Source organism: Tetranychus urticae, chromosome 1 (assembly GCF_039701765.1).
Source record: "Tetranychus urticae isolate SD_2017Ah chromosome 1, NJAU_TeUrti_SD_1.0, whole genome shotgun sequence".
NCBI lineage: Eukaryota > Metazoa > Arthropoda > Arachnida > Trombidiformes > Tetranychidae > Tetranychus > Tetranychus urticae.
In genome coordinates, this window is record NC_142958.1 from 21,341,642 (window position 1) to 21,367,741 (window position 26,100).

At 34.3% G+C, this 26,100-nt stretch overlaps 8 protein-coding genes and 2 long non-coding RNA genes across 10 annotated transcripts; 7 read left to right on the forward strand and 3 right to left on the reverse strand.

Moving 5' to 3' along the window:
- The first annotated feature begins 145 nt into the window (after positions 1 to 145).
- LOC149094762 (uncharacterized) lies at positions 146 to 1,145 on the forward strand. Its single transcript, XR_016200877.1, has 3 exons — positions 146 to 336; positions 405 to 563; positions 628 to 1,145. It is a non-coding gene; the product is annotated as an uncharacterized LOC149094762 (long non-coding RNA).
- Positions 1,146 to 2,492: 1,347 nt separating this feature from the next.
- Positions 2,493 to 3,999, forward strand: LOC107359067 (uncharacterized). Its single transcript, XR_016200946.1, has 2 exons — positions 2,493 to 3,553; positions 3,638 to 3,999. It is a non-coding gene; the product is annotated as an uncharacterized LOC107359067 (long non-coding RNA).
- Positions 4,000 to 6,196: 2,197 nt separating this feature from the next.
- Positions 6,197 to 7,065, reverse strand: LOC107359064 (alpha-crystallin A chain-like). The gene has a single exon (XM_015925508.3). The coding sequence runs from the start codon at positions 6,931 to 6,933 to the stop codon at positions 6,391 to 6,393; it is 543 nt and encodes a 180-aa protein (XP_015780994.2). The 5' UTR covers positions 6,934 to 7,065; the 3' UTR covers positions 6,197 to 6,390.
- A 470-nt stretch (positions 7,066 to 7,535) lies between these two features.
- LOC107359062 (alpha-crystallin A chain) lies at positions 7,536 to 8,270 on the forward strand. The gene has a single exon (XM_015925507.3). It carries the CDS (start codon positions 7,536 to 7,538, stop codon positions 8,076 to 8,078), a length of 543 nt encoding a protein of 180 aa, XP_015780993.2. The 3' UTR covers positions 8,079 to 8,270.
- An 812-nt stretch (positions 8,271 to 9,082) lies between these two features.
- On the reverse strand, positions 9,083 to 10,986 carry LOC107359347 (cytochrome P450 2J4-like). Its single transcript, XM_015925828.3, has one exon. The coding sequence runs from the start codon at positions 10,847 to 10,849 to the stop codon at positions 9,338 to 9,340; it is 1,512 nt and encodes a 503-aa protein (XP_015781314.2). The 5' UTR covers positions 10,850 to 10,986; the 3' UTR covers positions 9,083 to 9,337.
- Positions 10,987 to 12,326: 1,340 nt separating this feature from the next.
- LOC107371985 (heat shock protein 23-like) lies at positions 12,327 to 13,055 on the forward strand. Its single transcript, XM_015940134.3, has one exon. The coding sequence runs from the start codon at positions 12,385 to 12,387 to the stop codon at positions 12,838 to 12,840; it is 456 nt and encodes a 151-aa protein (XP_015795620.2). The 5' UTR covers positions 12,327 to 12,384; the 3' UTR covers positions 12,841 to 13,055.
- A 1,608-nt stretch (positions 13,056 to 14,663) lies between these two features.
- Positions 14,664 to 15,618, forward strand: LOC107359319 (alpha-crystallin A chain). The gene has a single exon (XM_015925803.3). It carries the CDS (start codon positions 14,862 to 14,864, stop codon positions 15,402 to 15,404), a length of 543 nt encoding a protein of 180 aa, XP_015781289.2. The 5' UTR covers positions 14,664 to 14,861; the 3' UTR covers positions 15,405 to 15,618.
- Positions 15,619 to 16,407: 789 nt separating this feature from the next.
- RpL10 (ribosomal protein L10) lies at positions 16,408 to 17,524 on the forward strand. The gene is made up of 3 exons (XM_015940519.3): positions 16,408 to 16,522; positions 16,708 to 16,977; positions 17,053 to 17,524. The coding sequence occupies exons 1-3, from the start codon at positions 16,500 to 16,502 to the stop codon at positions 17,423 to 17,425; spliced, it is 666 nt and encodes a 221-aa protein (XP_015796005.1). The 5' UTR covers positions 16,408 to 16,499; the 3' UTR covers positions 17,426 to 17,524.
- Positions 17,525 to 17,658: 134 nt separating this feature from the next.
- LOC107372310 (uncharacterized) lies at positions 17,659 to 18,535 on the reverse strand. Its single transcript, XM_015940520.3, has one exon. The coding sequence runs from the start codon at positions 18,265 to 18,267 to the stop codon at positions 17,809 to 17,811; it is 459 nt and encodes a 152-aa protein (XP_015796006.2). The 5' UTR covers positions 18,268 to 18,535; the 3' UTR covers positions 17,659 to 17,808.
- On the forward strand, positions 18,446 to 26,047 carry sdk (sidekick cell adhesion molecule). The gene is made up of 2 exons (XM_015940518.3): positions 18,446 to 19,027; positions 20,586 to 26,047. Exons 1-2 carry the CDS (start codon positions 18,724 to 18,726, stop codon positions 25,763 to 25,765), a joined length of 5,484 nt encoding a protein of 1,827 aa, XP_015796004.2. The 5' UTR covers positions 18,446 to 18,723; the 3' UTR covers positions 25,766 to 26,047.
- The last annotated feature ends 53 nt before the right edge of the window (positions 26,048 to 26,100 follow it).

The window sequence follows — 26,100 nt, forward strand, 5'->3', positions numbered from 1 at the left end:
AACTTTTAATAAGGTAAGTTTTACCGATATTTTTCATCATTTTATTCTCGTATTCTTTTATTAAAGCGTTCTCAAGCTTGAGAAGAACTTGTGGTTGAATGTTAATTTGAAAATTTTTTGTTCATCATTGCAGTTACAAATAAAAACAATGCGAAAGCGACAAAGAGAGTCTTGAATAACAAAATCAATCACACAATCGGATGTAGTTACGGATTATCAACCGGAATCGGATGCTGAGAAAAGTTCGGATAACGTCACGAGCAGAACTTCACGATATGAAGCTCTCGTGAAGCGTAAACGCGAAGAACACGCCAAAGAAACAGCTAAACGACCAAAGTAAGTATGAATTGGATAAAAATCTGAACTAAAACTGAAATCTGAATTATATTGAAATTTGCATCTAGGTTGGAAATAGCAAATTAGAAGATAGACAAAAGTGATCTTTCGCTTCAGGAGCAGCAAGAAAACACCGTCAATGAAACAATTGAATCTGCTGAAGTTTTGAGCGAAATTGTTGACCAGACCGTTGTAGATAACAATCAAGCAAATAATAGTCAGAATTCGTAAGTTTTAATTTGTGATAAAGTTAGCCAATAATACTAATAAATGTTTCTTTCTTATTTTCAGTGAAAAAAGCCATCAACCGCTTGAGGTGCCTGAATTTCAAAATGCAAATGTGGCAGAAAATCAGCAAAGTGCTGAAACGAATACAGATAATGATGCAGTTCCGAGCGAAATCGTTGACGAGGCCGTTGTGGATAACAAGCAAAAAATTGCTAGTCAGAATTTGTAAGTTTAAATTTGTGATCAAGTTTGTCAATAATACTAATAAATGTTTCTTTCTTTTTTCAGTACATTACACTATCAATGCCCTTACCCTCCTTGCAAATATATTGTACCAGCCCGACTGAAATCACGGATGAATGCTCATTTGAATCCGTTACCCAAAAAGATGAAAACTGGACAAATTGTCATTAAACCACCACGCTGCAAGCACAGAGCAAAACTTGAAACACCAACCTCGGATGGAAAGTACTGGAACAACAAAAGACCTTTCCTAGAAATTCTTGTACCCATTAAAAATGATCAGAGTGAATCTGACAGTACTGTCAAAGTAATGTCAAGAACAAATTGTGCATCTCAGGATATCGACTCCCCAATTGATTTCTGAAGCTATTGATTAATAATGAAAAAGTTGAAATAACAGTTTTTTTCATTTATTAGATGATTGTATAGCTAAATTAAATCAAAATGATAAAAATGTTCAAATTGATTAGTAACGATAATCTATTAATGGCCAATAATGATACTTACTCTTCAATACTTATAGCAATAAGAGCAGTTCAATTTTCATACAGAATTGTTGTGATCAAAATTTTTCATGAGTTAATATAATTGAATAAAACTTTCTAAATATGCTATTTAGAACATTTTTAATCGAATGTATATTATTTAATTGCTGAAAAACTTTATTAACTATGTTTATCCGATCATTTTTACAGTTTTCCTGATTCCTCGTATTGACCGCGTTAATTTCAATAACACGAGGTTTGCGGATAAAAAAATGTTGTTCTGTAGATTAAAAAGTTAACCATGTTTAAAGCTATTTTTTCAATTTATTTTCAATAGAAAAACAAATAACCATGATTAAATTGATTATAAAAATGATAAAAATGTTCAAATTGATTAGTAACGATAATCTATTCTCTCCATCGCTATTGTAACAGAATTTTCTTTATGATGCAATGTTTTTTGAAATTTTCTGTAACTTCCTGACTGTGTGTCTGTTTTGTTTTTAACTATGGATAATCAACCCAAAAATCAGCTCGATAATCGCCCTGATAATCAGCCCAACAATGTAATCATTTATAATAACGTGAAAGAAACTATCGTTACAAATATTCCCGATATGTTGGAACTTGTAAATGAAAAAACTTACAACAAACATTGCAAATTATTTTGCAAGCATCCTGTCGTAATCATCGATAATGAAATACCTCCCGGTGTTTTAGAGTACTTCACAAATCATGTTTTTAATAGTGTTCCATCGACTGCAGTCGTGGCAACTGGACTTCAGTTATATGATTGTAATCACTCGGGCTTCGCACTCGTGTTTAAATCATATAACTTCTCGATGAAGTGGTTTAACTATCACTTAAAGCTATTTTTTCAATTTATTTTCAATCTAAAAACAAACAATCAATTATTAATCAATATTTGATTGCTGAAAAAACTTTATGTACTATGTTTATAATGGATCAATAAATGTACAGATGAAAACACATCTGAAAAAACAGATTTAGTACACAAATTAGATTAAAACTAAACAACTGGATTTGATGCTCTGACAGCTGTGATATGATTGCGAACTACTTCGAACGCTTCAGCCGAATATGTTTGATGGACAAGCGCTTCTAAAAATTTTTTCCAATTGGTGTTTTTATGGTCTGTAGCAAATTACCATGGCCTCAAGTCTTCTACTAAATCAAAAACTGCTCCATAATAGATGTGGTCAGAAGCATTGGGTTTTGGCAGCTTGATGTCTCCTTTATATTCAAAATTTCTAGATGTGCACAAATAATCAATTTCGTATCCTCGATCGACGTCCTTGAAATTCGCGGGAAGCAAACCACTGGCTAGCAGCAAATAACACAAAACCGTTTGCGGTTTGGTTGCTCTAGGTTTTTTGAGGTTGACTCCTCTACCATAATAACAATTGTTTATATTAAAATCACCAGCTAAAACAATGCCATCGACGGCTCTTTTTCTATTGTTTGCTGCATCCCTCCCACCAGCCTGGAGTCCTATAGCAGCACCAAAAGCAGCGAATAAATAATTAGCTTTGTCAGGTACATTCTTGCATAATTGATGGCAATTTATGATGGCGATTCTTTTTTTCCGTGCCTCACTATAGCGACCAGAAGATCACCACGCCCTGTATCGAAGGTATCGATATAACCAGGGAAGAATTGCCTTTTAAAGCAGGTCAGGATGTTTCCAACATTTCTATATTTCCAGGCAGCACGGTTCTTGCGTGAGCGTTTAGCTGCTTCGTCCATTTTTGCAGCATACCCTTGGTCCATTTGCACTTGAATAGATTTTGGTATTTCCTGTGTCCAAACAACACATTTTACGTCAGGATGCTTTTTGTCAAGGTATTTAGATGTTTTCCACAACAGGTCTTGCTGTTATACAACAGAGATTATACTGTGAAAAACAGTAACTCATTTTTACTCAAAGAAAATAATAAAACTAAACTAATTAACAGTTTAAACCAATTTGAAACTTTACGGCGAACGGATTCTATTTAGAAAAAAATTGCGCTTCGAAAGCTGTGTTGTCATAGAAACACGTAGTCAATGACAACATAATAATGTTACACTATATTCTTTGTTGTTGAAAAAATTGAATCTCAGTTTAATTATTTTTTTCAAAACATTTTGTTTAATCATTTATGATAATAGTTATCATGGCGTCTATGCCATTTGCTGTGCCTAAACATGGAGAAAAACGAAAACGAAAGTGTGAATGTAAAACGCATCCATATGCATTGGTAAGTTTGTTTATATTTTTTGTAGCGTCTTAACGCGTTCTTTTCATAACATCTCATTTATACATTTCTACCTTTTTATTCCAGGCCCAAAAATACATTGCTAGACTCAAAAAAAAGCACCCGGAGCCGAATTTTAGCCGTGTTAATTCACTCAAATTCCACAGGCTATTGGACATCGTTGTCGAAAAGTATGGCTTCCCTAGATGTGATTGTTTCCACACGGATTGGTTTTATCTCGATTGATTTCATCACATTGAGGAAGAAATTGAATTTTACTCATTTTACATTTTCCATAGTGAACTAATGCAGCATCTAATTTCATCATTAGATCAAATCTTCACCTTCGCGTGATTATTATTCTGATTATTATTCATGTCAACATGACATTTTATCACATCACAAACATGCTAAAATAAAAAAATAAACATTTGACTTTTAATTCATCATACAGAGACTTAATTACAATAAAATTTGTCCAATATAGCGGCTTTGTGCAGTAAATAGTAATTATCACTAAGCAATGTTGTTTCTTTCATGATTTTGAAGATTGAAATATGTATAGATTATGTAATTGCAATTATTAATATTAAAATTATGTAAAGATTGCTGTATAGATATGTGTGTAGTCGTGCAGACGTTTGTAGCGGCCTAGATGTCTACCAACTAACACAGCATATTAGTAAATTAATGGGCATCTCTTCTGACTTGGCTGGCTAATTGTTTTAGCTAATTAATTTACTATTTTGTTAATAAATTCGTTCCTGGACACACCGAACCATGCCGATCTCACAGTTAAGTGCTGAACAAATGGATTTCTTGAGAAAATTTACGGAAAAACTGGTGATTGCTACTGATAATGATTATCTATTCATCGACACACCAAGACCATCAACAAGTGGTAATAACAGAGGAGCATACAGAAAAGCAACTTTTCCTGCATTACAGGGAGATCAAAACGCTAACTTAAGTCAAGCTGAAAGAGACGAATGGAGGAAGAAGACAGCAGAAGGAAGAGCAAAACTTAAAATAAAAAGAGAAGAACAAGATGCCTATGGTCAGAACAATTGGGTTGTTGAAGGTAGGACCTTAGCTGATGGTTTAAATCTGCGACAACCTTCACCGTTCAGATCCGACAGGTCTCCGCCGAGTTTGAGTGACGATTGTGTAGTGGCCTTAGTTTTTTTTCATTCTGGATTTCTCAGGTAACGCAGCTACACTATCCAACCATAACATTTTGAATTTTCAGAAAAATTCAACCATTATTTTACAAGATAAAAGAAAAACCCAAAAGTCACATAATTTATCCACACAGGTTAGCAGGATAAAATACGTTCAGAGATAACTGATTTGGATTTGAAAACAGATCAGATTTCGCTGATAGAGTAAGAATGCCATTTCTTTATGAAGATGTAAAGTAGTCAAAACAACGTATCTTATACCTTTCAGTCCTGGTAAAAGGAACTGCCCCGGTGAAGGTTTAGCCAATGTTGAGATATTTTTATATTTAGTTTGTATGGTACAAAGATATCGTATCAAAGTCGGACCAGGAACTTAATTACCTTTTGAAGCAGTTTTCGGAATTTCAAGACGTCCAGATAATCTTGCAGCTTTCATTTTCGAGAAAATACATAGTTCATTGAGATCTGCTATGGTCAAGATTAGTAGCTCATATGCTTGGTATTGTTAAGTGATATGGCAAATGGACTCGAATGATCCCTCGGTGCATTTTTTTGACTCTTTTCATTATTCTCATTATTTTCATTAAAGTTATTTCTTTCATGCAATGAAGCTCTTAGATCTATTTCATCAATGAAATGAATAACCCAAACTTATTCGTTATTTTTGAGGCAATCTGACCAATTGATCCAAGTCTTGTGGCGCAAGCAAACTAGATAGAGCGTTAGGCCAACGCATAAATTTAACACGCACAATTGCTTGCCTCTTTGCGTTTGACACAATAAATTTCACTCAAGCAATGTCTGCTTATCTAATACAGCTCATGAATTATGTTTGATTTTCAAATCAATTACTAGCTCAGTGGTTAAAGAGTTAGTCAAGTTTGATGGACAATTTGCGAGGAGCGAGTCAAGGTGGGGTAATCTTTATGTTACTAGAAATTTAGATGGACGTGTAACGCGCATACATTTATAAACCCATAACTGGCATCAAATCTGGTAATTAAGTTTTACGCTCGGGCTTACAGCATCCTTACTTGGACAAATTGAGTATTAACTGATAATCAGACAGTTATTAGGTATCAATTATCGGCCATCGCAAGCAGGGTCGAGTTTCAGCTCATTCAAAGATTTGGTCCTGAATATTATTCTTAAATTCCAATCTTCTAATGTACTTTTAGGTTCCATCGATTTTAAGTACTTGAATTTTGTGCACGATAACTTAAAAACCTAAATGAAAAATGAAATCAACATCTCTCACTTTTACTTCTCTATTCAAGACCCAGACTGAAATATTTGATTGACTCGCTGAGATTCTTTGATACATTTCCTGTCATTTTGAACGCTTTGAAATAACGAAAAATATTATCGTTACTCTCTTATTAATATGCTACTGCATAATATATCATAATACGAAAACTACGCCAAAGTGGGCAAGAAAGTATAAGTTAATGAAAAAGAACAAGAATTTTTTACATATAAATAAATAATTTTATTGTAATTGTGATCATAATTACAATAAGATGAGTAAAGTGAGATCTTAACAACATGACAGAGTATCACATATGAATTCGCATAGTTTACAACAATTTTAAAAACCTAAATTTAAAGATTGGACCAGAATTAAATTTTGATTCCATATCTTTGGCTTAATTTGTCTGATTATTTGGTTTCCATCTTTTCAGTTTGTGCTTTATCACCGCTTTCAACTGGTTGATGGACTTGGTTGGTCAAAGTGATTGGAATCTTCTTTTCTCCTGTAACAGCATTGACAACCTTCTTTGGAGCCTTGATTGAAAGTACACCGTCAACTCCTAAATTTGACTGAAGTTTCTCCAATTCCACATTCTCTGGAAGAACATATCGCCTTTTAAATGATCGAGAAATGTAACCATGTTCATCAGATCTTTCTTCGTGTTTTGCTTCAACAACCAGATTATTGTCAGACAGTTTAACGTTTATCTCTTCTGGTTTGAAGTGGGCACAATCAACATTAACCTCGAATTTATCCTCGGAATCCTTGATTGTAGCCATTTCTTGATTAAGATGCTTAGACAATTGATCCAATTGACGAAGAGTACGATTCATTTGACCCCATGATCGTCTAGGGTAATCCATAACTGGTTCACGATAAGCGATGATTGGATAGATATCATCGAATGGATCTCGGAACATTGTATCAATGAGTCGTGGAACAAGAGACATTTTAATAGACTTTGATTGTTGTTGAACACAAAATATAAATTGAAAACACAAGTTTAGGAACACAGGAAAAGTAAGAAAGTTTGAAACTGAGTTTGTAAGTGCGTTTGAAGTTTTGTATTATTGTTTGCTTTACTGTTTACTGTTACCAGCTGAGTGAAGCAAGCAACCAGTTTTATACTCACTCACTTTTTATGCTAGAAGTTTCTCGAGCTCTCAAGGATTCTCTTTCAATTTCACTGCGTCTTTTGTTCGAATTAAATAACAACCTTTATCTAACCCGTCAATAATATAGGGTGGCCGTTATGATGAATTGAATTAGTGACTGATGACATAAATCATGATCCAGAAGAAACTCCAGACTTGAAAGAAAATTCAGGAATGTATTTGACATTTCTAGAGACTTCCAGTAATGTGAGTAAGTGAGTATAAAACTGGTTGCTGCTTCACTCAGCTGGTAACAGTAAACAGTCAAGCAAACAGTAAGACAAGAACTTCAAACGCGCTTTCAAACTCAATTTCAAACTTTCTTACTTTTCCTGTGTTCCTAAACTTGTGTTTTCAATTTATTTTTTGTGTCCAACAACAATCAAAGTCCATTGAAAATGTCTCTTGTTCCACGACTCATTGATACAATGTTCCGAGATCCATTCGATGATATCTATCCAATCATCGCTTACCGTGAACCAGTTATGGATTACCCTAGACGATCATGGGGTCAAATGAATCGTGCTCTTCGTCAATTAGACCAATTGTCTAAGCATCTTAATCAAGAAATGGCAACATTCAAGGATTCCGAGGATAAATTCGAGATTAATGTTGATTGTGCCCATTTCAAACCAGAAGAGATAAACGTTAAACTGTCTGACAATAATCTGGTTGTCGAAGCAAAACACGAAGAAAGATCTGATGAACATGGTTACATTTCTCGATCATTTAAAAGGCGATATGTTCTTCCAGAGAATGTGGAATTGGAGAAACTTCAGTCAAATTTAGGAGTTGACGGTGTACTTTCAATCAAGGCTCCAAAGAAGGTTGTCAATGCTGTTACAGGAGAAAAGAAGATTCCAATCACTTTGACCAACCAAGTCCATCAACCTGTTGAAAGTGGTGATAAAGCTCAAACTGAAAAGATGGAAACCAAATAAACAAACAAATTAAGCCAAAGATATGGAATCAAAATCAAATTCTGGTCCAATCTCTAAATTTAGGTTTTTTAAATTGTTGTAAACTATGCAAATTCGTATGTGATACTCTGCCATATGTAAAGATCTCACTTTACTTATCTTATTGTAATTGTGGTCATAATTACAATAAAATTATTTATTTATATTTATAAAGTTCTTGTTCGTTTTGTTATTTCACTCTCTCGATCGCCTTATCATAGTTTCCCATTGATGGTATTTAAAATAACATAATTGGACAAAGGCAATATTCTTCGTTATTTGCAACGCTCAATATGACATGAATGGTATCTCAGAATCGTAACGAGCGAATCAAATATGTCAGTCAATAAAAATTTTACTAAAAATTTTTATTAGAGCTACCTGAGTCTTTAAGGGAGAAATACTGATCTGATTCGCATAAAACTTTCTGATAAGTATGATTGAGGCTTTTTTTTGTGCAACTCTCTGAGTTAAAACTTGTGGCAATTTATCTGTGAAACTGAAGAATGTCATTAAAACTTCCCATTCAATGGGCCACAGAATGATGAAGAAATGATTAAGTTCGGTAATTTCATTAAATTTATCTTTGCACCACATTCGAACAGTTGAATTTACCATTTCAAATCGTTTAAATAACAATACATTTTATAATAAAAATTACTATTAGTGACTCCTGATCAATCGGATATCAAATCCTGAGTGCAAATTGAAAATAAACAGTGTGATTGTACATAATGAATGTAATGGTAAAAATACAAAATGGAGATTAACGGAAAAAGTTTTGTGCTAATAAGAATGTAACAAGATTTTGTATTATCTGTATAGCTTTTAAGAAAGGTTCAGCTAATAAGTTGATTCAATGTTTCTAGATAAGTGAGGGGTTGGTGAGAAACGATAACAGTCTTTCATGATGAGCAAATTTTGAATAGCATTGCAATGCATTGAATAGTGAACCTTTAATTTAAAAGATTAACTGAATGATTGGCTTTGATTGAATTAGCTCATTTTATTTTGTGCGATGAAATATTAGAGTTATGAATACATACAGATGGAATAGTCAGATTAGCTATTTAACAAATACATGAGGTAAAAGCAGGCAAAATTTACCGAAGCAAAACAAATTGATTTTAGATCTTGATATATTCAATATTTAGAAGACGAGGAAAAATACCAGATAATCAGTTGCATCAATATCATTTGCGAATGAGTACTTAGAAGTACTTAATAACCAATTTTTAGTCTCATTGGGTAATTTTTTCAAAAATGAAAAGCGGAAGGTTAGCTGGTCGTCTTGAAATTCCGAAAACTGCTTCAAAAGATATTTCAGTTCCTGGTTCGACTTTGATACGATATCTTTGTACCATACAAACTAAATATAAAAATAATTCCACGTAGGCTAAACCTTCACCTGGACAGTTCCTTTTACCAGCACTGAAAGGTATGAGATAAGGTGGTTTCACTGCTTTAGAACCATCTTCAGTAAGGTAACGAGTTGGATCAAATTTATCAGGATTAGGCCATAATTTAGGATCATGATTAACTGACCAGAAATTGAACATCACCAACGTATCTTTAGGTATGAAGTGATTACCAATTTTGGTATCTTCAGATGCTCTTCTGAGTAAATTATTTGCAATGATTGATTCAATCCGCTGAACTTCATGAATAAATGCCATTGTAAATGGCATTCTTGCTCTATCAGCAAAATCTGGTCTGTTTTCAAATCCAATGACATCAGCTATCTCTGAACGTATTTTATCTTGATATTCTGGATATTTTACAAGGTATAATATTGCCCATTCCATTGTACTGTGTACAGTCTCTGAACCAGCCCCGAAAAATGCACCTGCATTTCGCTTCGCTGTATCAAGGGTGAAAGTATCTTCAGGAATGTTCTGTTTCTCTCTTCTTTTTCTCTCCTCCAGGTAACCATCGATGTAATCGACGACTTCATGATTTTCATTGTAATTTTCTCGGTGTCTGTCAACTTCATCTTGAATGAATTTCTCGATAGCTTGGGCATTTTTTTGTATGAATTGTACATCAAACTTACCAAGCAAGAAAAATACTTTAGTTAACCAAGGAAGAAATGCTAAGACTCCAGCAAATTTGAACAAACTAGTGAAACCCATTTGAGCTCGGTCCATTGCGATTTTAGCAGGATCATTGTAATCATATTTATGACCAAATAACAATATGGAAATATTATTAGAAATCGATGGATAAATTTTTTCACTAAAATCAACAGGTTCACCGCCAGTATCTAAAGTTGCTAGAAATTGATCAATTTCTTCTTTAATCAGAGTTTCAATTTTACTCTTTCCCAAACCAACATTACGTAAAATGTGTAATGATAAACGTTTGTGTTGACGCCAAGGTTCCCCTGACATTTCAGAAAATCCTCGGTCATCGCCACCACCAGGAATGAGTGTTTCATATGGTCGAGCAAGTAAGGCATCATTGGAAGTAGCATCTTTCAGATGAGGCCAATCACAAACCAAAACCACATCGAAATCACCCAATTTTAAACAATAAACTGGTCCATACTTTTTAGACAATTGGTCAAACTGAAGGTAAACATGGTCTTTGAGAAAGGGCAAATAACCAACAATGGGAAGACCCCAAGGACCAGGCGGTAATGAACGAATCCTTTTTATTGTGTAAAACAAATACTTTACCAACCAGAAGAGGACAACTCCAATTAATACGTTTAGTAGAGGTTGAGGCAATTGAAAACTAAACAGTGAAAACATAACTTGTTAATAATTGTGAAAACTGAAAGCTATTGATTATAATTAATTTAGCTTAACACAAATTAAACTGCTATTTAGACTGAGTTTCTAATAGCAGATGAAAAGTAAGTAAACATTGTAATGAAAGGAGAGACTAAAGTGAATGGTTTATATATGAAAACAAGTCAATTTATCTATTAATAGTAATCTAATATATTATAATATTACGGTGCTCAAAGTAACTATCATCTCATCTCATTCACTCAAGCCCATGTACTCGATCTTGTAAAGATAAATAGGTGTTTCTCTTAGCTTCAATCAGCCCCTAATGCACTAGTATTATCTATCTGGTATCCCCTAAAAAAGTCAGATAATGCAAGTAAAATTCTGATTTCATCATGTTATTCAACCATCTACAACATAATCTCAATATTATCGGAGGCACGATTGTTTATAACATAGCAATGCTTAGGTGCATTCATTTGTTAATCAATATCTGGACTTCAACCCAATCTGTTGACTGAAGATAATAGACTAAAGTAGAGTCTCGTGCTATTATTAATTGGATATCATATTGGATATTTGGATAATTGGATATATTCTGAAAAATTATGATATATTTGGACATGAAAATCGATAAATTTTGATCAAATCAAATTATTCATCTTCAATACAACGCTCTATTTTGGTACCAATTTTGGACCAGTCACAGGATTTTGGGTAACTAATCTTGAAGAACGTCAATGAAATCCGTTGCTCGAGCAAACGGTCTTTCCTTTCAATGAAAGTTTCAAATTTTTAGATGATTAGCGATCCATAGGTGTGAGACTGAATGGATTCAAGGATTCAGTTAATCATTATTCATTCATTATTTGATATCCTTTATGAACCCCCCAATTTTGAAATGTTAGACCAATATTGACAATAAACTCTAGTAAATTAGATGTTGACTCTTACTCAATGTATTGAACCAAGAATCTTGGCCCACGATTAGATTTAATCATATTTCAAACAATTAGGTGAATAACAGCTTTAGTTTAACCCATAATCATTACCTTACGTACCAAAGCACAACATGATTATGAAATACAAATACCATTAAGAATTAACTGCATATAAAGAGTTTTCGTTAATGATAATTCAGATATCGATTATATCGATTTTAGCGCGCAACATTGTATCTTGGCAGAGTTTCCCTGAAAAAGTTATCTTGTTTAATAGTTACTTGACAGCAAGATGAATTAGTCTAATCCAATTGAAGGTAAAAGTCCAACTAATAATGAAAGTGTAATTGTACATCATGAAGCGAAATGGATTGGAAATTAATGTGATGGTAAAATACAAAATAAAGATTTACGGTAAAGAGTTGTAGACTAACAAGATAGCAATATTCTGTATGATCTCCATAGATTGTGCGAAAGATTCAGTCCTTAACGCGGAAAGACAAAAAAGTGAAAAATTTTGGAGATCTTCATTAACACATGTAAAATTTCGATCAATTGAATCATCCATGTTTCGATGATATTTATCCAATCATCGCTTATCGTGAACCAGTTATGGATTACCCTAGACGGTCATGGGGTCAAATGAATCGTGCTCTTCGTCAATTAGACCAATTGTCTAAGCATCTTAATCAAGAAATGGCAACAATCAAGGATTCCGAGGATAAATTCGAGGTTAATGTTGATTGTGCTCATTTCAAACCAGAAGAGATAAACGTTAAACTGTCTGACAATAATCTGGTTGTTGAAGCTAAACACGAAGAAAGATCTGATGAACATGGTTACATTTCTCGATCATTTAAAAGGCGATATGTTCTTCCAGAGAATGTGGAATTCGATAAACTTCAGTCCAATTTAGGAGTTGATGGTGTACTTTCAATCAAGGCTCCAAAGAAGGTTGTCAATGCTGTTACAGGAGAAAAGAAGATTCCAATCACTTTGACCAATCAAGTCCATCAACCAGTTGAAAGTACTGATAAAGCTCAAACTGAAAAGATGGAAACCAAATGAACAAACAAATTAAGCCAAAGATATGGAATCAAAATCAAATTCTGGTCCAATCTCTAAATTTAGGTTTTTAAAATTGTAGTATTAAATCATGAGCTTTTTTATGAAAATGCATGTGTGATACTCTCTTATGTTGTAAAAATCTCGCTCTGTAAAGATCTCTATTGTATCTAATTGCAATGTATTTATGATTGCAATAAAATTATTTATTTAAGTAATCATTCTTGTTCTTTTGCTATTCATTGACACTAATATTATCAAGTTCCATTCAAAGAGAAAATCAAATGGAGTAATTGAACTTTAACGCAATCGACTCACGAATTCATTTGAGTCAGCTCAACATTCATTCAACTTTTATTCAAGTAATTTATTCATGCCTAACGATTCGATACTTATTTCAACTCTACTTCATTACTCTACTTAATCTATGATATTTTTCATGAGATGAACTGACGCAAAAATTGCTATTTTTTAATTAAAATGCATACTATTAGTAGTATTAAAAGTTAGTTCATTCAAACCATAGTCGCATAGTTCTTCATGATGTCAGAAGAATAATGAGTTTACTAAAAAATTAGAAAATAAAGTAATTCAATCAAAATTAACATCTTAATAAATTCCATCATTTGCATGGATCAATAATAGAGTAATAGCAACCGCAGTGATACATGAGATTCGAGGAAAATTAAGCTTAATTTTCAAATTTTTGATACAAAGAGATCAAATCAAATAGAAGATAACAAATTATGATTTATTATGGAACGATAGAATGTTAATTTAAAATAATCGAGTCAAATTTTCGGATAATATTGTGCAAAAAAGAAATCTTAGTAGAGGTCACTTTCGTTATTTGATCTGATAGGCCAAAAGAGCAAGATACATTGAATACAAAGGGAAAACAATTAACGGTAACCTTTCAACCGCTTTGTCTGCTCTTTTCTCAGCTCTCTGGTCATTAGTTTGCAAAATACCGGCTAAGGTTGCTTCTCGTTCTTATATTACTGGAACTTTCTCAGAACAGGATTTATTATCAACCGTAAACTAATAAAATTATTGCGCATACTATTTAAGGTTATACTTCGTTGAAAGTCACTGAAAATCAATACTGGAAAACAACTGAAAGTTCATGAATGCATCTGACGTTTCTAGAAGCTTCCAGTAAAAGGAGTGAGTAAGTATAAAGCAAGTTGAAGCTCCACACAGCTGGTAACAGTAAACAGTGAAGCTGTAATAACACAATTAGACCTGAGAAGATCGCTGTTTTTTAGGATCGATCCGATCCTCGGATCGTTAGGCAAAACTTCGATTCAGGATCGAGCTTTAATCGATCCCAAACGATCTTTTTTCAAAATTTTTGGTTGGCAGAAATTCAACCAAAACTTTTATATTTAAGAGTTTTAAATTAGTTTTTTATTACTTCTATGCTAACGGCTAGGTTTACAAAAAAAAGTCAGGGTAAGAAATGACCTTTTTGTGTTTTCTTCTGTGTTCAAGCTGAGTATTATGATACTCAGCTCATTGTGCAAGAAGCGGCGGGAAAATTTGAATTAAATTTGATCAAAATTTCACTTTTGATAATAATTTTCTTATGAATGTAATGTTAGGGCGAATGAGTTTCATATTTATGCTCAATAATAAAATAAAATTCTCAAATTATCTCATTGTCGTGATTTTCGACCGATAAAAACATGCTAAATATAAAATAAAAAAGGATCGATCCGTTTATTGATTAATCGTTCTGCAAAAAGATCGGATCGAGCTCGGATCGTTACATGCAGGATCGATCCGGATCGATCTTTAATCGGATCGTTCTCAGGTCTAAACACAATATTGAAACTCGCTAATACAAAGCTAACTTCAAATTAACTGTTTGATCTTAATTCAGTTTTTTTTTTGATTTCTAAGTTTAATCAAGTCAAAAAGTCCAATACTCGTTATCAAGCTAATTCGAACTGTTACTCTCCTGTTTCCATTTTCTCGTACTTTAAATTGTGTTGTGTTTAATCGTAATTAATTGAACAAATATGTCTTTGGTTCCACTTATTCTTGAATCAATGCTAAATGATCAATCAGATCAGTACTATCCAATCATCGCTTACCGTGAACCAGTTATGGATTACCCTAGAAGATCATGGGGTCAAATGAATCGTGCTCTTCGTCAATTGGACCAATTGTCTAAGCATCTCAATCAAGAAATGACAACAATCAACGATTCCGAAGATAAATTCGAGGTTAATGTTGATTGTGCCCATTTCAAACCAGAGGAGATAAACGTTAAATTGGCCGACAATCATCTGGTAGTTGAAGCAAGACATGAAGAAAGATCTGATGAACATGGTTTCATCTCACGAGCATTCAAGAGGAGATATATCTTACCAGAAAATGTAGAAATTGAGAAAATCGAGTCAAGCTTAGGAGTTGATGGTGTTCTTAAGATCAAAGCTCCAAAGAAGGTTGTCAATGCTGTTACAGGAGAAAAGAAGATTCCAATTACATTGACCAACCAAGTCCATCAACCAGTTGAAAGTGGTGATAAAGCACAAACTGAAAAGATGGAAACCAAATAATAAACTCAGCCAAAGATATGGTTTTACCAATTGTATTGGTTAATGCACATCTCTTAATGCAAATCTCATCATTTGTGTTCCAAAGTCAATCAAAATTACATAGCTTATGTAACACCTGTTCATCCCACCATTCACTGAACCCACCTTCTAAATATTGTATCGATTTCTTCCTATGTTTATCTGTGATTAATAAATAATTTTTTTTAAGAAAAAACATTTTTCTCACTTTATTCCATCTCGTAGTCTGCTCCAAGAAAATATCGAAGGTAAATTAAGACGTTAATCAAAAGTAAAGCTCAATTTGATTTTTCATGTAAGAAAGGTGATAGAAAGTGGATGTTAGAAACAGAATGATGAAAAGACATGATCACAATAATCCAGAAAATTTCAAGGTAACAGAATGAAGTGAAGCATATCATGAATCAATGGTAAAGTTCAAAATAATATTACCTCTTATAGCGCTTTCAGTAAGGTTTGATCAAGCTATGAAATGAATTTTTAAAATTACTGAAAGTTAAAATTAAATAGCGCGCTTTAAAGATTTAAAAGTTGATAAACTGTATTCCCTAGCCATATTAATAGCCAAAAACATAAAACTCCGTTTTCATCATTTCACCAAAATATTAAAACCCGAAATTATAATTCTAAAATCTATCTTAATTGTAATTTAAGCTTTCCGAGGCTGTGATATTCATTACAGTAAGCTTATCACACGAGAATGCTCTCTTATAAATACAGTAACAGTTTTCTGGTTATCTCTTTGAGGATATTATAAATAATTTTATCCCTGAATAAATTCTTGAACATTATATTAATAATAGTTATAATAACTTTCATAAAAATCAGTTTTTACCAAAAAACAAATAAATATCAATTTACCGTTTGATGTACAAAATTGGCGGCGTGTTTAACCAGAATGGCAATTCATGTTTCTATGACAACCATCAGTTGTCTGCTTTAGACATCCGTTTCCGCAAGTTTTTCATTACTCTCTCTATTTAATTGACTGATTAGGTACCGATTCAGGTTGTACCTTTACCATATTTCTAAGTTAATTTAATTTTTATTTTATATTGTTTGGACCAACCATTAAAAATGGGACGACGTCCTGCTCGATGGTAAGTTATTTTATACATTACATCTTTATTTTCACCATCTTCAACTCTTTCTTTTACCTTAAATTGAATGTTATTTATGTTTCCTGATAGTATTACTCAATTTGACTGAGACCTTGCATCATCTAATGACTTTGTCATCATTAACTAATCGGCTTATATCTTTTCGCTTCTTTTCTCTTTAACAGTTATCGTTATTGCAAAAACAAGCCTTATCCAAAATCACGTTTCTGTCGTGGTGTTCCAGACGCTAAGATTCGTATTTTTGATTTGGGTAGGAAAAAGGCTAAGGTCGATGAGTTTCCACTATGTGTGCATATGGTGTCTAATGAATATGAACAAATTTCATCGGAAGCTCTTGAAGCCGCACGTATCTGTGCTAACAAGTATCTTGTTAAAACCTGTGGTAAAGATGCTTTCCATTTGAGAATTCGTCTACACCCTTTCCACGTTATCAGGTTTGTATTTTAACTGCGTTTTACTTTCACAATGTTACCAAGACTCATTTACTTACTCTTTCCTTCATTTTCTAGGATTAACAAAATGTTATCATGTGCTGGAGCTGATAGGCTTCAAACTGGAATGAGAGGAGCTTTTGGTAAACCTCAAGGTACTGTAGCCCGAGTTTACATTAATCAAGTTATGATGTCTGTTCGAGCTAAAGAAAACCACAAAGACAATGTTATTGAAGCTTTGAGACGTGCTAAATTCAAGTTCCCTGGTCGTCAAAAGATAGTTATCTCCAAAAAATGGGGTTTCACTAAATGGGACACGGGCGAGTATGAAAAACTTCGGGCTAACGGTACACTGAAGCCAGATGGTTTCTATTGTAAATACCGACCCAACAAAGGACCCTTTGAAAACTGGGTCAAAATCCAGAAGGAATTGCGTGGCATCGAAGCCTAAATTATGTAAACTATTCGGAGGAAGACTATGTCCGCTTGTGGAGTAAGAAGCTATTTGTTGAAGAAACCAGTAATAAATAAAGATGTTTCTTATGTGAAATCAAAGTCTCTTTTTATTTAGTTAAACCGATTTATGCATTGTTTTAGATCTAGAGCGACATTGTTCCAATCTAATTTATGTCACTCATTTAAAAAGTTATTGATAGAATCTTTTGATTAAACCGGAGAAGAAGATTAAACATGGATGTCAGCTTTTAATAAATATCTAAACAACATTAACTTTTGTACATGAATTAAGCTACTGTTAATGACACGAGTCGATGCTGTTCGACCGATTTCAATCAAAAGAATGATCTAAAGTAATTGTTAAGCTGAATCCGAAATTCATCTCCCTTCGGCTTCCAATTCCTTTAATCTTTTCACTAGATGTTGACTTGGTAGTCCTTGGTAATGAGCATTTATCAATGCAGACTCCAACATTGGTCTCTCCAATTCAGGCAATCTTTCAAAAATAGGCTTTTCCAAATCTTCATCTAAATCATTGGCTTCTCTAAAAATCATACAATACACTGCAATTGCCGCTAAACAGAAAGCAAAAACTTTATAATTAGATGGCCAAACTTCATTTTCATCAGGAGGAACAAAATAATTATAAGCAGATTTCCATTCCTTGGCAGCTTTTGATTGAGAGTAGGATATTGTTTTGGGCTTTGCCTCATTCACATCACCAATTCCATTTGAAGTTGTCGTAGTGTTTGACCGTAGAGCACAAATGGCGGGCCTTGATTTGATGAAAAAGTTGAACCATCTATTAATTTTAACAAACGAACTAACAGTATTCATGATTATGCTGTTATAGATTCACCAAAGAAAATACGTAAAACAAATCACATGGTAAGAAGTCAGAAAAAAATAGACAGAGAAAATAACATGTGTAAGTTATACGCAAAAGTAAAACAAACAGATAATATTATTGCAAACAATCTCAAGATCTGGATAGCTGTACAGATATTCCCAGCTTATTCCCAGACTGAGAAAGGTAAGAAAAGGTAAAAAAGGTAAATGGTTATAAGAAGGACAAAGAAAACTGGTTACTGGTTACTGTATACCTGCGCAAAGTAAGAATGCTGTAAGCTGGTCCCTAACTTTTATTAGCACCTAGTCTCGCCTTGCCTGTTCTCTCTTTCTTCTCCATCTTAGCATCTTACTCCATCTTTATTAATGTTTCTTTTGTGTTTTAGTCGTTTTTTTAAAACAATTTTTGTATTTTTATAACCCAAAAGTGCCTTTTTATTTAACATGATCCATGAGACTGTTAGTGAAATATCTGAATGTGATCTGGATTACACAATGAGGACCATTAGAAGACATTCTAAATACAAATTAGTGACAGTGCCTACATGTCCACCTTTACTTCCATCATCATCTTATATAGGATCTTCCAAATTACTGCCATCATATTTTAATAAATTATCAACTTTAACCACAATAACCTCCAAGGTATCACTTAAATTGATAAAACCATGTTTAACTTTTCATACTTTTTTGTGCCTTTTATTGGTCAACTATTATATACAACCAATCCTATGTCAATCTGACCGTGGTAAGTGATTATATAAGCTTTTCTTTTCCATATCAAAACACTCAATTGTCAAGTTTAGCTAATCAAGTTTTTCCTTCATCATTAAAAAACTCAAAAATTCATATTTCCTTGATTGACATCATTTGAAAGTATCAAACTAAACCAAAAGAACTGATTTTGATCAATTTCAATCGTGTTGATCCAGATTTATCCTGTCCAACAGTCTTTAATGTTGATGACATTCTCTGATTAAGTGCTAAAAGTTGAATTAGTTTAAGAGCTAATTATTTGCATTGTATTCGTTGGTCAGACTCAATCGTTAAAGCATGAATTATTGAATTACATGAGTAAAAGTTTTCAAAAGAAATCTCGGCTGAATTAATGAGTTATGGTGAACTATTTTTCACCACAGGTGGCTCTGTATAATGTCATTTTAAACGCAATTTTGTGACAACAAAAGAGTCACGCCTCTCTTAATTTGGCAAATAGGATGAAATAATCAGTAGATGGCGTTTTTATTAAAACTTTTACATGATTGAATAGTTCTTGAAACTTTTGAAAGTCGATCCTTGATTCGTACGAAATCAATGTTTATGTCAATCTTATATCAAGTGAATAGAGGATCAAACATTTATTTTAAGATACATTTGATACTTGATTCATTTTAAATGATGTCTCTTCCATTCTAATGATCCCAAAAGAGATTAACTTCAACTGGTTTTTTACGGCCAGTGTCCCTTCCTTTGTTTTCATTGTCCTGTTTATTGCATAAAGTTGTCTTCATTTTAAATAGCCTGCAATTATTTTAATTTGGTTCACATGGGAGGGTAAAATGTTTAAGTCTTTCTGTTAAGTTTAAGTTTCTCTGCGTAACTCCATAATTGGCCATTTGTATTGTAATAAAGTAAATTGTTTTTCTCAATTTGTCATTTTCATCATTATTATTTGTAACAATATTAGATAAAGAGTATCAAATTTTCTTAGAAACACAATAAATTGATGAAGCTTATTGAAAAAAATGAGTTTATGATTGAATGAGAGCTGGAAAGTGAAGCTTTCTGTCGCTAATGAGCAATAAAAATCTAATGACTTTTTCAAATGAATCAAAGTACTCATTTCAATGTTTGGAATGGAGGATTATGATGACTCTTGAACTCTCATAAAATTTACGTTACTACTTTTTTTGCTTCTGAATGACTTGGTTTCGATGTTAGTTTCCCTTTGTCCAATTCCTGTAGTTTACTCGATTCCAATGGCCAATTAACTTTACGATGGTTTATAATCAAAGAATTTCTTTCAAAATTAAAAATTAAATGATTTCTGATGAAAACTACCATTGAACTCGATCAAAGTCAGAGAGTACCTTTTGTAAAAAAATTGATTGATTCTTTTTCTTCAGGGTTTGAAATTGTTAGCTATAATTTTGGCAAAATCAACTTGAAGCACTTTTGCATGGTGCTCTTTATGATCTAATCCAATTATTACGATTGCTAAGCTTGACTGATTTCACTCATTATTTCCAGTTCAATTATTGAAGTCATTTCTAACGAGCTTTCATTTTTTCTATTCTTGTTTACAGAGACAACAAGTTCTCCATCTGACTCTCGTTCAATTATACGAACTCAAATAAATTATCCTCCTCAAGACGTTAAAGTGATTTTAAGCAATACTGCCGAAATTCAATGTGGTGTAAGACATGAATCTACAATACCATTCACCCTTAAATGGTATTTCAATGATAAAGAAATCTCAAGTAAACCTGCAAGTCGTGTCCAAATATTAAATGATGGAACCTTACGAGTCGAGCAAGCAAGAAATACTGATGTGGGCATTTATACCTGTAGTGTTACATCAATCGCAGGTAATGACTCACGGTCTGCTCGATTAGATTTGGTTGAACTCCCTCATCCACCTACTGATGTCAAATCTGAACTCAATATTCAAGGTGGATTTGTTAATGTTACATGGACACCAAGTTTCAACGGAAACTCACCAATCACAAAGTATATTGTCTACAGCCGGGTTAAATTGAATACAGACAGTGGCTCAGAAACTGAATCTTGGGATGATTTTTCATATCAAAGTACAAATATCCAAGGTTGGCGAGTTGCTCAGGCAAACATTTCTGCAAGTCAAAATTTTATCCTCATCCATAATTTAAGGCCTGCAATGACTTATCGTTTTCGGGTGAGCGCAGTAAACTCTGTTGGTGAGGGTCAACCAAGTAGTCCCTCAACTCCTCCAGTTACTCTCCCTGCCCAACCACCCAGTGAAGCTCCTATCGGTGTGGTTGGAGCTGCTCGCTCATCTACAGCCATAATGATTCAATGGCAGCCTCCGTCAGGTGAAGCTCACAATGGTCATCTTCTGGGTTACATAATAAGATACAAATTGGCAAGGTATGCTGAAACACCTTGGTACCATAGAAATGTTACCAATCCAGCTCAACTCTCTTTCCATTTGGATGATTTAATTGTTTGGCAAAACTATGAGATTCAAGTTGCTGCTTACAATGAGATGGGTGTTGGTGCTTTTAGTGACTCCATTTGTATCCGAACTAAAGAGGATAGACCAGCCGCTGCTCCTAGTCAAGTTACTGCTCGAGCATTAAGTTCTAGGGTTATTCAAGTTTCCTGGTTTCCTCCGGACCCCCAATTGATCAATGGAATCAACCAAGGATATAAATTAGCAGCGCGTTTAAAGAATGGAACACTTTTCAAAGAAATGCATGCTGATCCACAACATTTCACTGATCGTCCTCTGTCAAGTAATATTACTGATTTACAGCCCTTCACCGAGTATCTGATAACAGTTCATTGTTATACAAATGCTGGTGATGGACCAGCAAATGATCCACCTATCAATGTTGTTACTGAACAAGATTTGCCTGGTGAAGTTGAAAGCTTCCGGTATTGGGATTTATGGGACAAGACTGTTGATCTTGGCTGGACCCCTCCAGTTCAAAGTAACGGTGAATTGATAGGCTATACGTTAAAACATTATATTGCTGATGCACCTCGTGATCAATGGACTGTGTCCAATTATACAGCTAATACAAATGAAACAAGGATAGGCAATTTAAAGCCTACCACTTTTTACCGGTTTGAGATAAACGCTTGGACTAGAGTTGGACCTGGTCCAGTTAAATCATTAACAATTAAAACTAGTATTCCTCCTGTTCTTCCACACCCGCCAAGTCGACTTGCCATCTCGAATATTGGACCATTTTCAGTTGTTCTTCAATTTACTCCTGGTTTTAATGGTAATGCTTCAATTAGTAAATGGATTGTCGAGGGTCAATTCTTCAAGTTGAGGAATGCCAATTGGACTCCTATTTACGAATCTGTCAACAACAGTCAACCAAATGCGATTATTGTTAAAAATCTTCGACCTTATACTGAATACCGTTTAAGATTGATACCCTTTAATATTGTTGGCCGAAGTATTGAAGCTTCTGAGCCTTCACCTTCTTTTCAAACTCTTCAAGCACCGCCCGCTCATCCTCCTCTCAATGTTACATTGCGTTCACTTAACGCAACCAGTTTAAGAGTGAGATGGACTCCTTTACCACCAGAGTCTTGGTATGGACAACCTAGAGGTTACAATATTACATGGTTTGAAACTACTGAGGAAAATGAGTTGGAAATGGCTGCTGACCGGAAATTTCACGTATCCGGTGACTATCATTCACATTCTTACACAATTACTGGATTAGAAGAGTTTACTAATTATGCGGTTCAAGTTTTTGCCATTAATGATGTTGGCACAAGTAATGGCAGTCGATTAGTAGCCACACGTACATCTGAAGCCACACCTACAACAGGTCCTAGTAATGTAAAAGTAACAGCTACATCGTCAACAACCATACTTGTTGAATGGTTGGACATCCCTAAAAAGCATCGTAATGGAGTCATCCAAGGTTTCAAGATTAAATATCGAGCTCAACGTCAAGATGAAGTCTCAGAGTTTAAAAAGATTGAACGAAATGAATCTCGCACAGCAACTCTCACTGAACTCAAAAAATATACTCTTTATTCCGTCTCTGTTTGTGCCTTTACACACCTGGGTGATGGTGTTTATAGTCCAAGTTTTTCAGTCCAAACATTACAAGATGTTCCTGGAGCTCCTTCAAATATATCGTTTCCCGATGTAACTCTTAACACAGCTAGAATTTTATGGGATATTCCTGAAGAACCCAATGGAGAAATATTAGCATATAAAGTAACTTACAATTTAAATGTCAGTGACACTTTTTCAGACCGTTCCCATGAACTAGCTTCAACTGATCGAACTTATAAAGTGACTGGACTTCAACCCAATACCTATTATTTGTTTAGCGTTACAGCTCGTACAAAAGAGGGTTGGGGTCAACCAGCCAATGCTTATGTTTATACAACTAATAATCGAGAGCTTCCTTCAAATCCGTCCATGCCACACATAAAATCGTCTCAAATAAGTTCAAGACAAGTTACTTTCACTTGGAAACCTGGTTACGATGGCTTAGCTCCTCTTCGTTATTATACTGTTCAGGTTTCTTCTTCAGGTGGACCATGGATCACAGTTTCTCAAAGAATTGACCCTTCATTAACAATATACACTGTTACTGGTTTAAAACCATTCACTCCTTATCAGTTTCGTATTCGTGCTAGCAACGATATTGGAAATTCTAATTGGAGCCCTGAAAGTCCTTCTATTTTAACATTACCAGCTCCTCCAGATTTTTCTGTGACCGGTGTTACGGTTTCTCCTTATAGCCCAACTGCTGTTTCTGTTAAATGGACACCAATCAAAGAATGGAATGGCGATGAGAAAGGTGCTGGTTACAAAGTTCAATATTGTTTAGTGTCTTCCGTTGTTTCAGCTGTACATTGTCCATCCACTCTTGTTCAAGGTCCAGCAGTCACGGGCGTTTCTATTGATAATCTTGAAAGAGATCATCAATATGAAATCAAAGTTATTCCTTTTAATAGTCAAGGTGAAGGTCCAAGCAGTAAAACCAAGATAGTTTATGTTGGTGATGCAGTTCCTAGCGGACCTCCCCTAGATGTTAAAGCAATTTCACTATCTTCGACTGAAGTTAATGTTACTTGGTCACCTCCTGAAAATGACAAGCAAAATGGACAAATTTTGGGATATAAAATATTTTATTGGCAGTCCAAATTAAAACCCAATACTACTCTTACTGACGAAGACTCTGAAGATAAACGTGAAAGCATGGAAATTGTACCCAACACCTATTTAGAGCTTTCAGATTTAGAAATGTTTACCAACTATCACATCCAAGTGTCTGCTTTCAATCCTGCTGGTGATGGACCCAGATCAATTGCTGTCTTTGTTCAAACTAAAGAAGATCTTCCCGATATTGTTGGACCTTTAGCGTTCACTGATATTACAATGAGTAGTCTTCGCATTCATTGGGATCCTCCAACCAAATCAAATGGTATCCTAACTGGTTATTATGTTGTCTACGAGACAAATCAAGATGATTTCAGTAAACAGGTGAAACAGACCGTATCCGAAAATCATTTACTAGTTAAGGGTCTTAAAGAAATGATGACTTACAATTTCAAGGTAAGAGCTAAAACCTCTGTTGGAATGGGACCAGAAAGAAGTGGTAATGTGACAACCGGTCCTCAACAAGGATCTCCGCCTCCAGTTACTCATTTCAACTTTTATCAAACCACAAATGCTGTTCGTTTAATCTGGAAAAATCCTGAATATGGAGGCATTATTGGCTATCTTATTGAAGGGCAACGTGTTTCTGCGGATTCTCGTGAATGGTATCCAATACAAGAACTGCGAACTGGACTTATAGATAGTTATGATCTCAGTTTTGCCAATCTCAAAGCATCCTCTCAATATACATTCCGTATCATGACAATCAATAAATTTGGTATTAGTATACCAGCTTTACCACCATCAGCAAACAATGCTGGTGTCTTCTCGAATCTCGTTATTACCACTCCATCACAGCTTGAACTTTCCGCTAAGTTGCCATTCTATTTTGAGAACTGGTTCATTACTTCGGCAGCATCAATTTTAGCTCTGATTCTTGTCGTCTTTTTCGCCACAATTTGTGTTTGCAACACTGTATATAAGTACAAGCAAGAAGCCAAGAAAAGAGGATCTCATGATGCACTCAGTGAAAATGAATTTGGACTCGTTGATAACCTTCACAACCCTTATGCCTCTGGTTTTGAATTGCGTCAAAACACTATACGTTCACAAACCTCTCGTCGAAGCACTAATGCTCTTAACTCAATCAACATGGCAGCCGCAAAATGTCCACCTCGTCCTTCACCCGGTTCTATAACTTATTCAGACGAGGAGGTTGACGAGGACACCAAAGATGCTAACTTATATTGCTCTAGTGGTGACAGTGTAACTGAAAAACCAAGTGAACTAAGCAGCAGTGGTCCTGAATCAGATTCAGAGCATGATGATATTTACCATTTTGTTAATCATTATGCCAATGTAAATGATACTTTAAACAAAAATCAGCCCTCATGGAAAAGAGGGGCTGCATCCTATGTTGTACAAACTTCAGCTTCTTCAAGTGGCAGTGGTAGTGGATCAGCCATCCCTAGAAGACCACCACCGCCTGCTCCTGGACCAGCACCGCCAAGTTATAATGCAGCCATTACATCAGAAGATAGTGAATTAGATTGTCCCAGTGTTAACTTAAACGGTGGACGAATCATCATCAATAATATGGCTGGAAGCCGCGCTCCTCTGCCAGGATTCTCATCTTTTGTGTGATTTCACTTTTTGTAACATTTGTCTTAAGTTGAAAAACATTAAGCTTGTAATTTACTCTAATTTATTTTGTAGATATTTTTTACTGCCTCACTCAACGCAACGATACTGCACCACATCAGTTCTCTTTAGATGTTTTATATTTCATCTTTACCAATTTTTTATCCTTTTTTATTCACTTCAACTACCTTTATGGTAAATGTTTTTTTTGTAAATAACAAACTCTTTGTACAATATTTTTTAAGCATAATTTAAAATTTCATTAAATTATAACTTCAATGACAATTGCAATGTTTATATTAATTCCTACCAAAATTCATAATATTTTATGATTTGTA

What these genes read in the sequence shown, in the direction of transcription:
- LOC107359064 (XM_015925508.3), bottom strand. Translation starts at nt 6,933, where the DNA reads ATGTCTCTTGTTCCACGACTCATTGATACAATGTTCCGAGATCCATTC.
- LOC107359062 (XM_015925507.3), top strand. Translation starts at nt 7,536, where the DNA reads ATGTCTCTTGTTCCACGACTCATTGATACAATGTTCCGAGATCCATTC.
- LOC107359347 (XM_015925828.3), bottom strand. Translation starts at nt 10,849, where the DNA reads ATGTTTTCACTGTTTAGTTTTCAATTGCCTCAACCTCTACTAAACGTA.
- LOC107371985 (XM_015940134.3), top strand. Translation starts at nt 12,385, where the DNA reads ATGGATTACCCTAGACGGTCATGGGGTCAAATGAATCGTGCTCTTCGT.
- LOC107359319 (XM_015925803.3), top strand. Translation starts at nt 14,862, where the DNA reads ATGTCTTTGGTTCCACTTATTCTTGAATCAATGCTAAATGATCAATCA.
- RpL10 (XM_015940519.3), top strand. Translation starts at nt 16,500, where the DNA reads ATGGGACGACGTCCTGCTCGATG. An exon ending in GGACGACGTCCTGCTCGATG is followed by an intron (nt 16,523 to 16,707) that starts GTAAGTTATTTT and finishes TCTCTTTAACAG; the next exon opens with TTATCGTTATTGCAAAAACA. An exon ending in CACCCTTTCCACGTTATCAG is followed by an intron (nt 16,978 to 17,052) that starts GTTTGTATTTTA and finishes TTCATTTTCTAG; the next exon opens with GATTAACAAAATGTTATCAT.
- LOC107372310 (XM_015940520.3), bottom strand. Translation starts at nt 18,267, where the DNA reads ATGAATACTGTTAGTTCGTTTGTTAAAATTAATAGATGGTTCAACTTT.
- sdk (XM_015940518.3), top strand. Translation starts at nt 18,724, where the DNA reads ATGATCCATGAGACTGTTAGTGAAATATCTGAATGTGATCTGGATTAC. An exon ending in CCTATGTCAATCTGACCGTG is followed by an intron (nt 19,028 to 20,585) that starts GTAAGTGATTAT and finishes TCTTGTTTACAG; the next exon opens with AGACAACAAGTTCTCCATCT.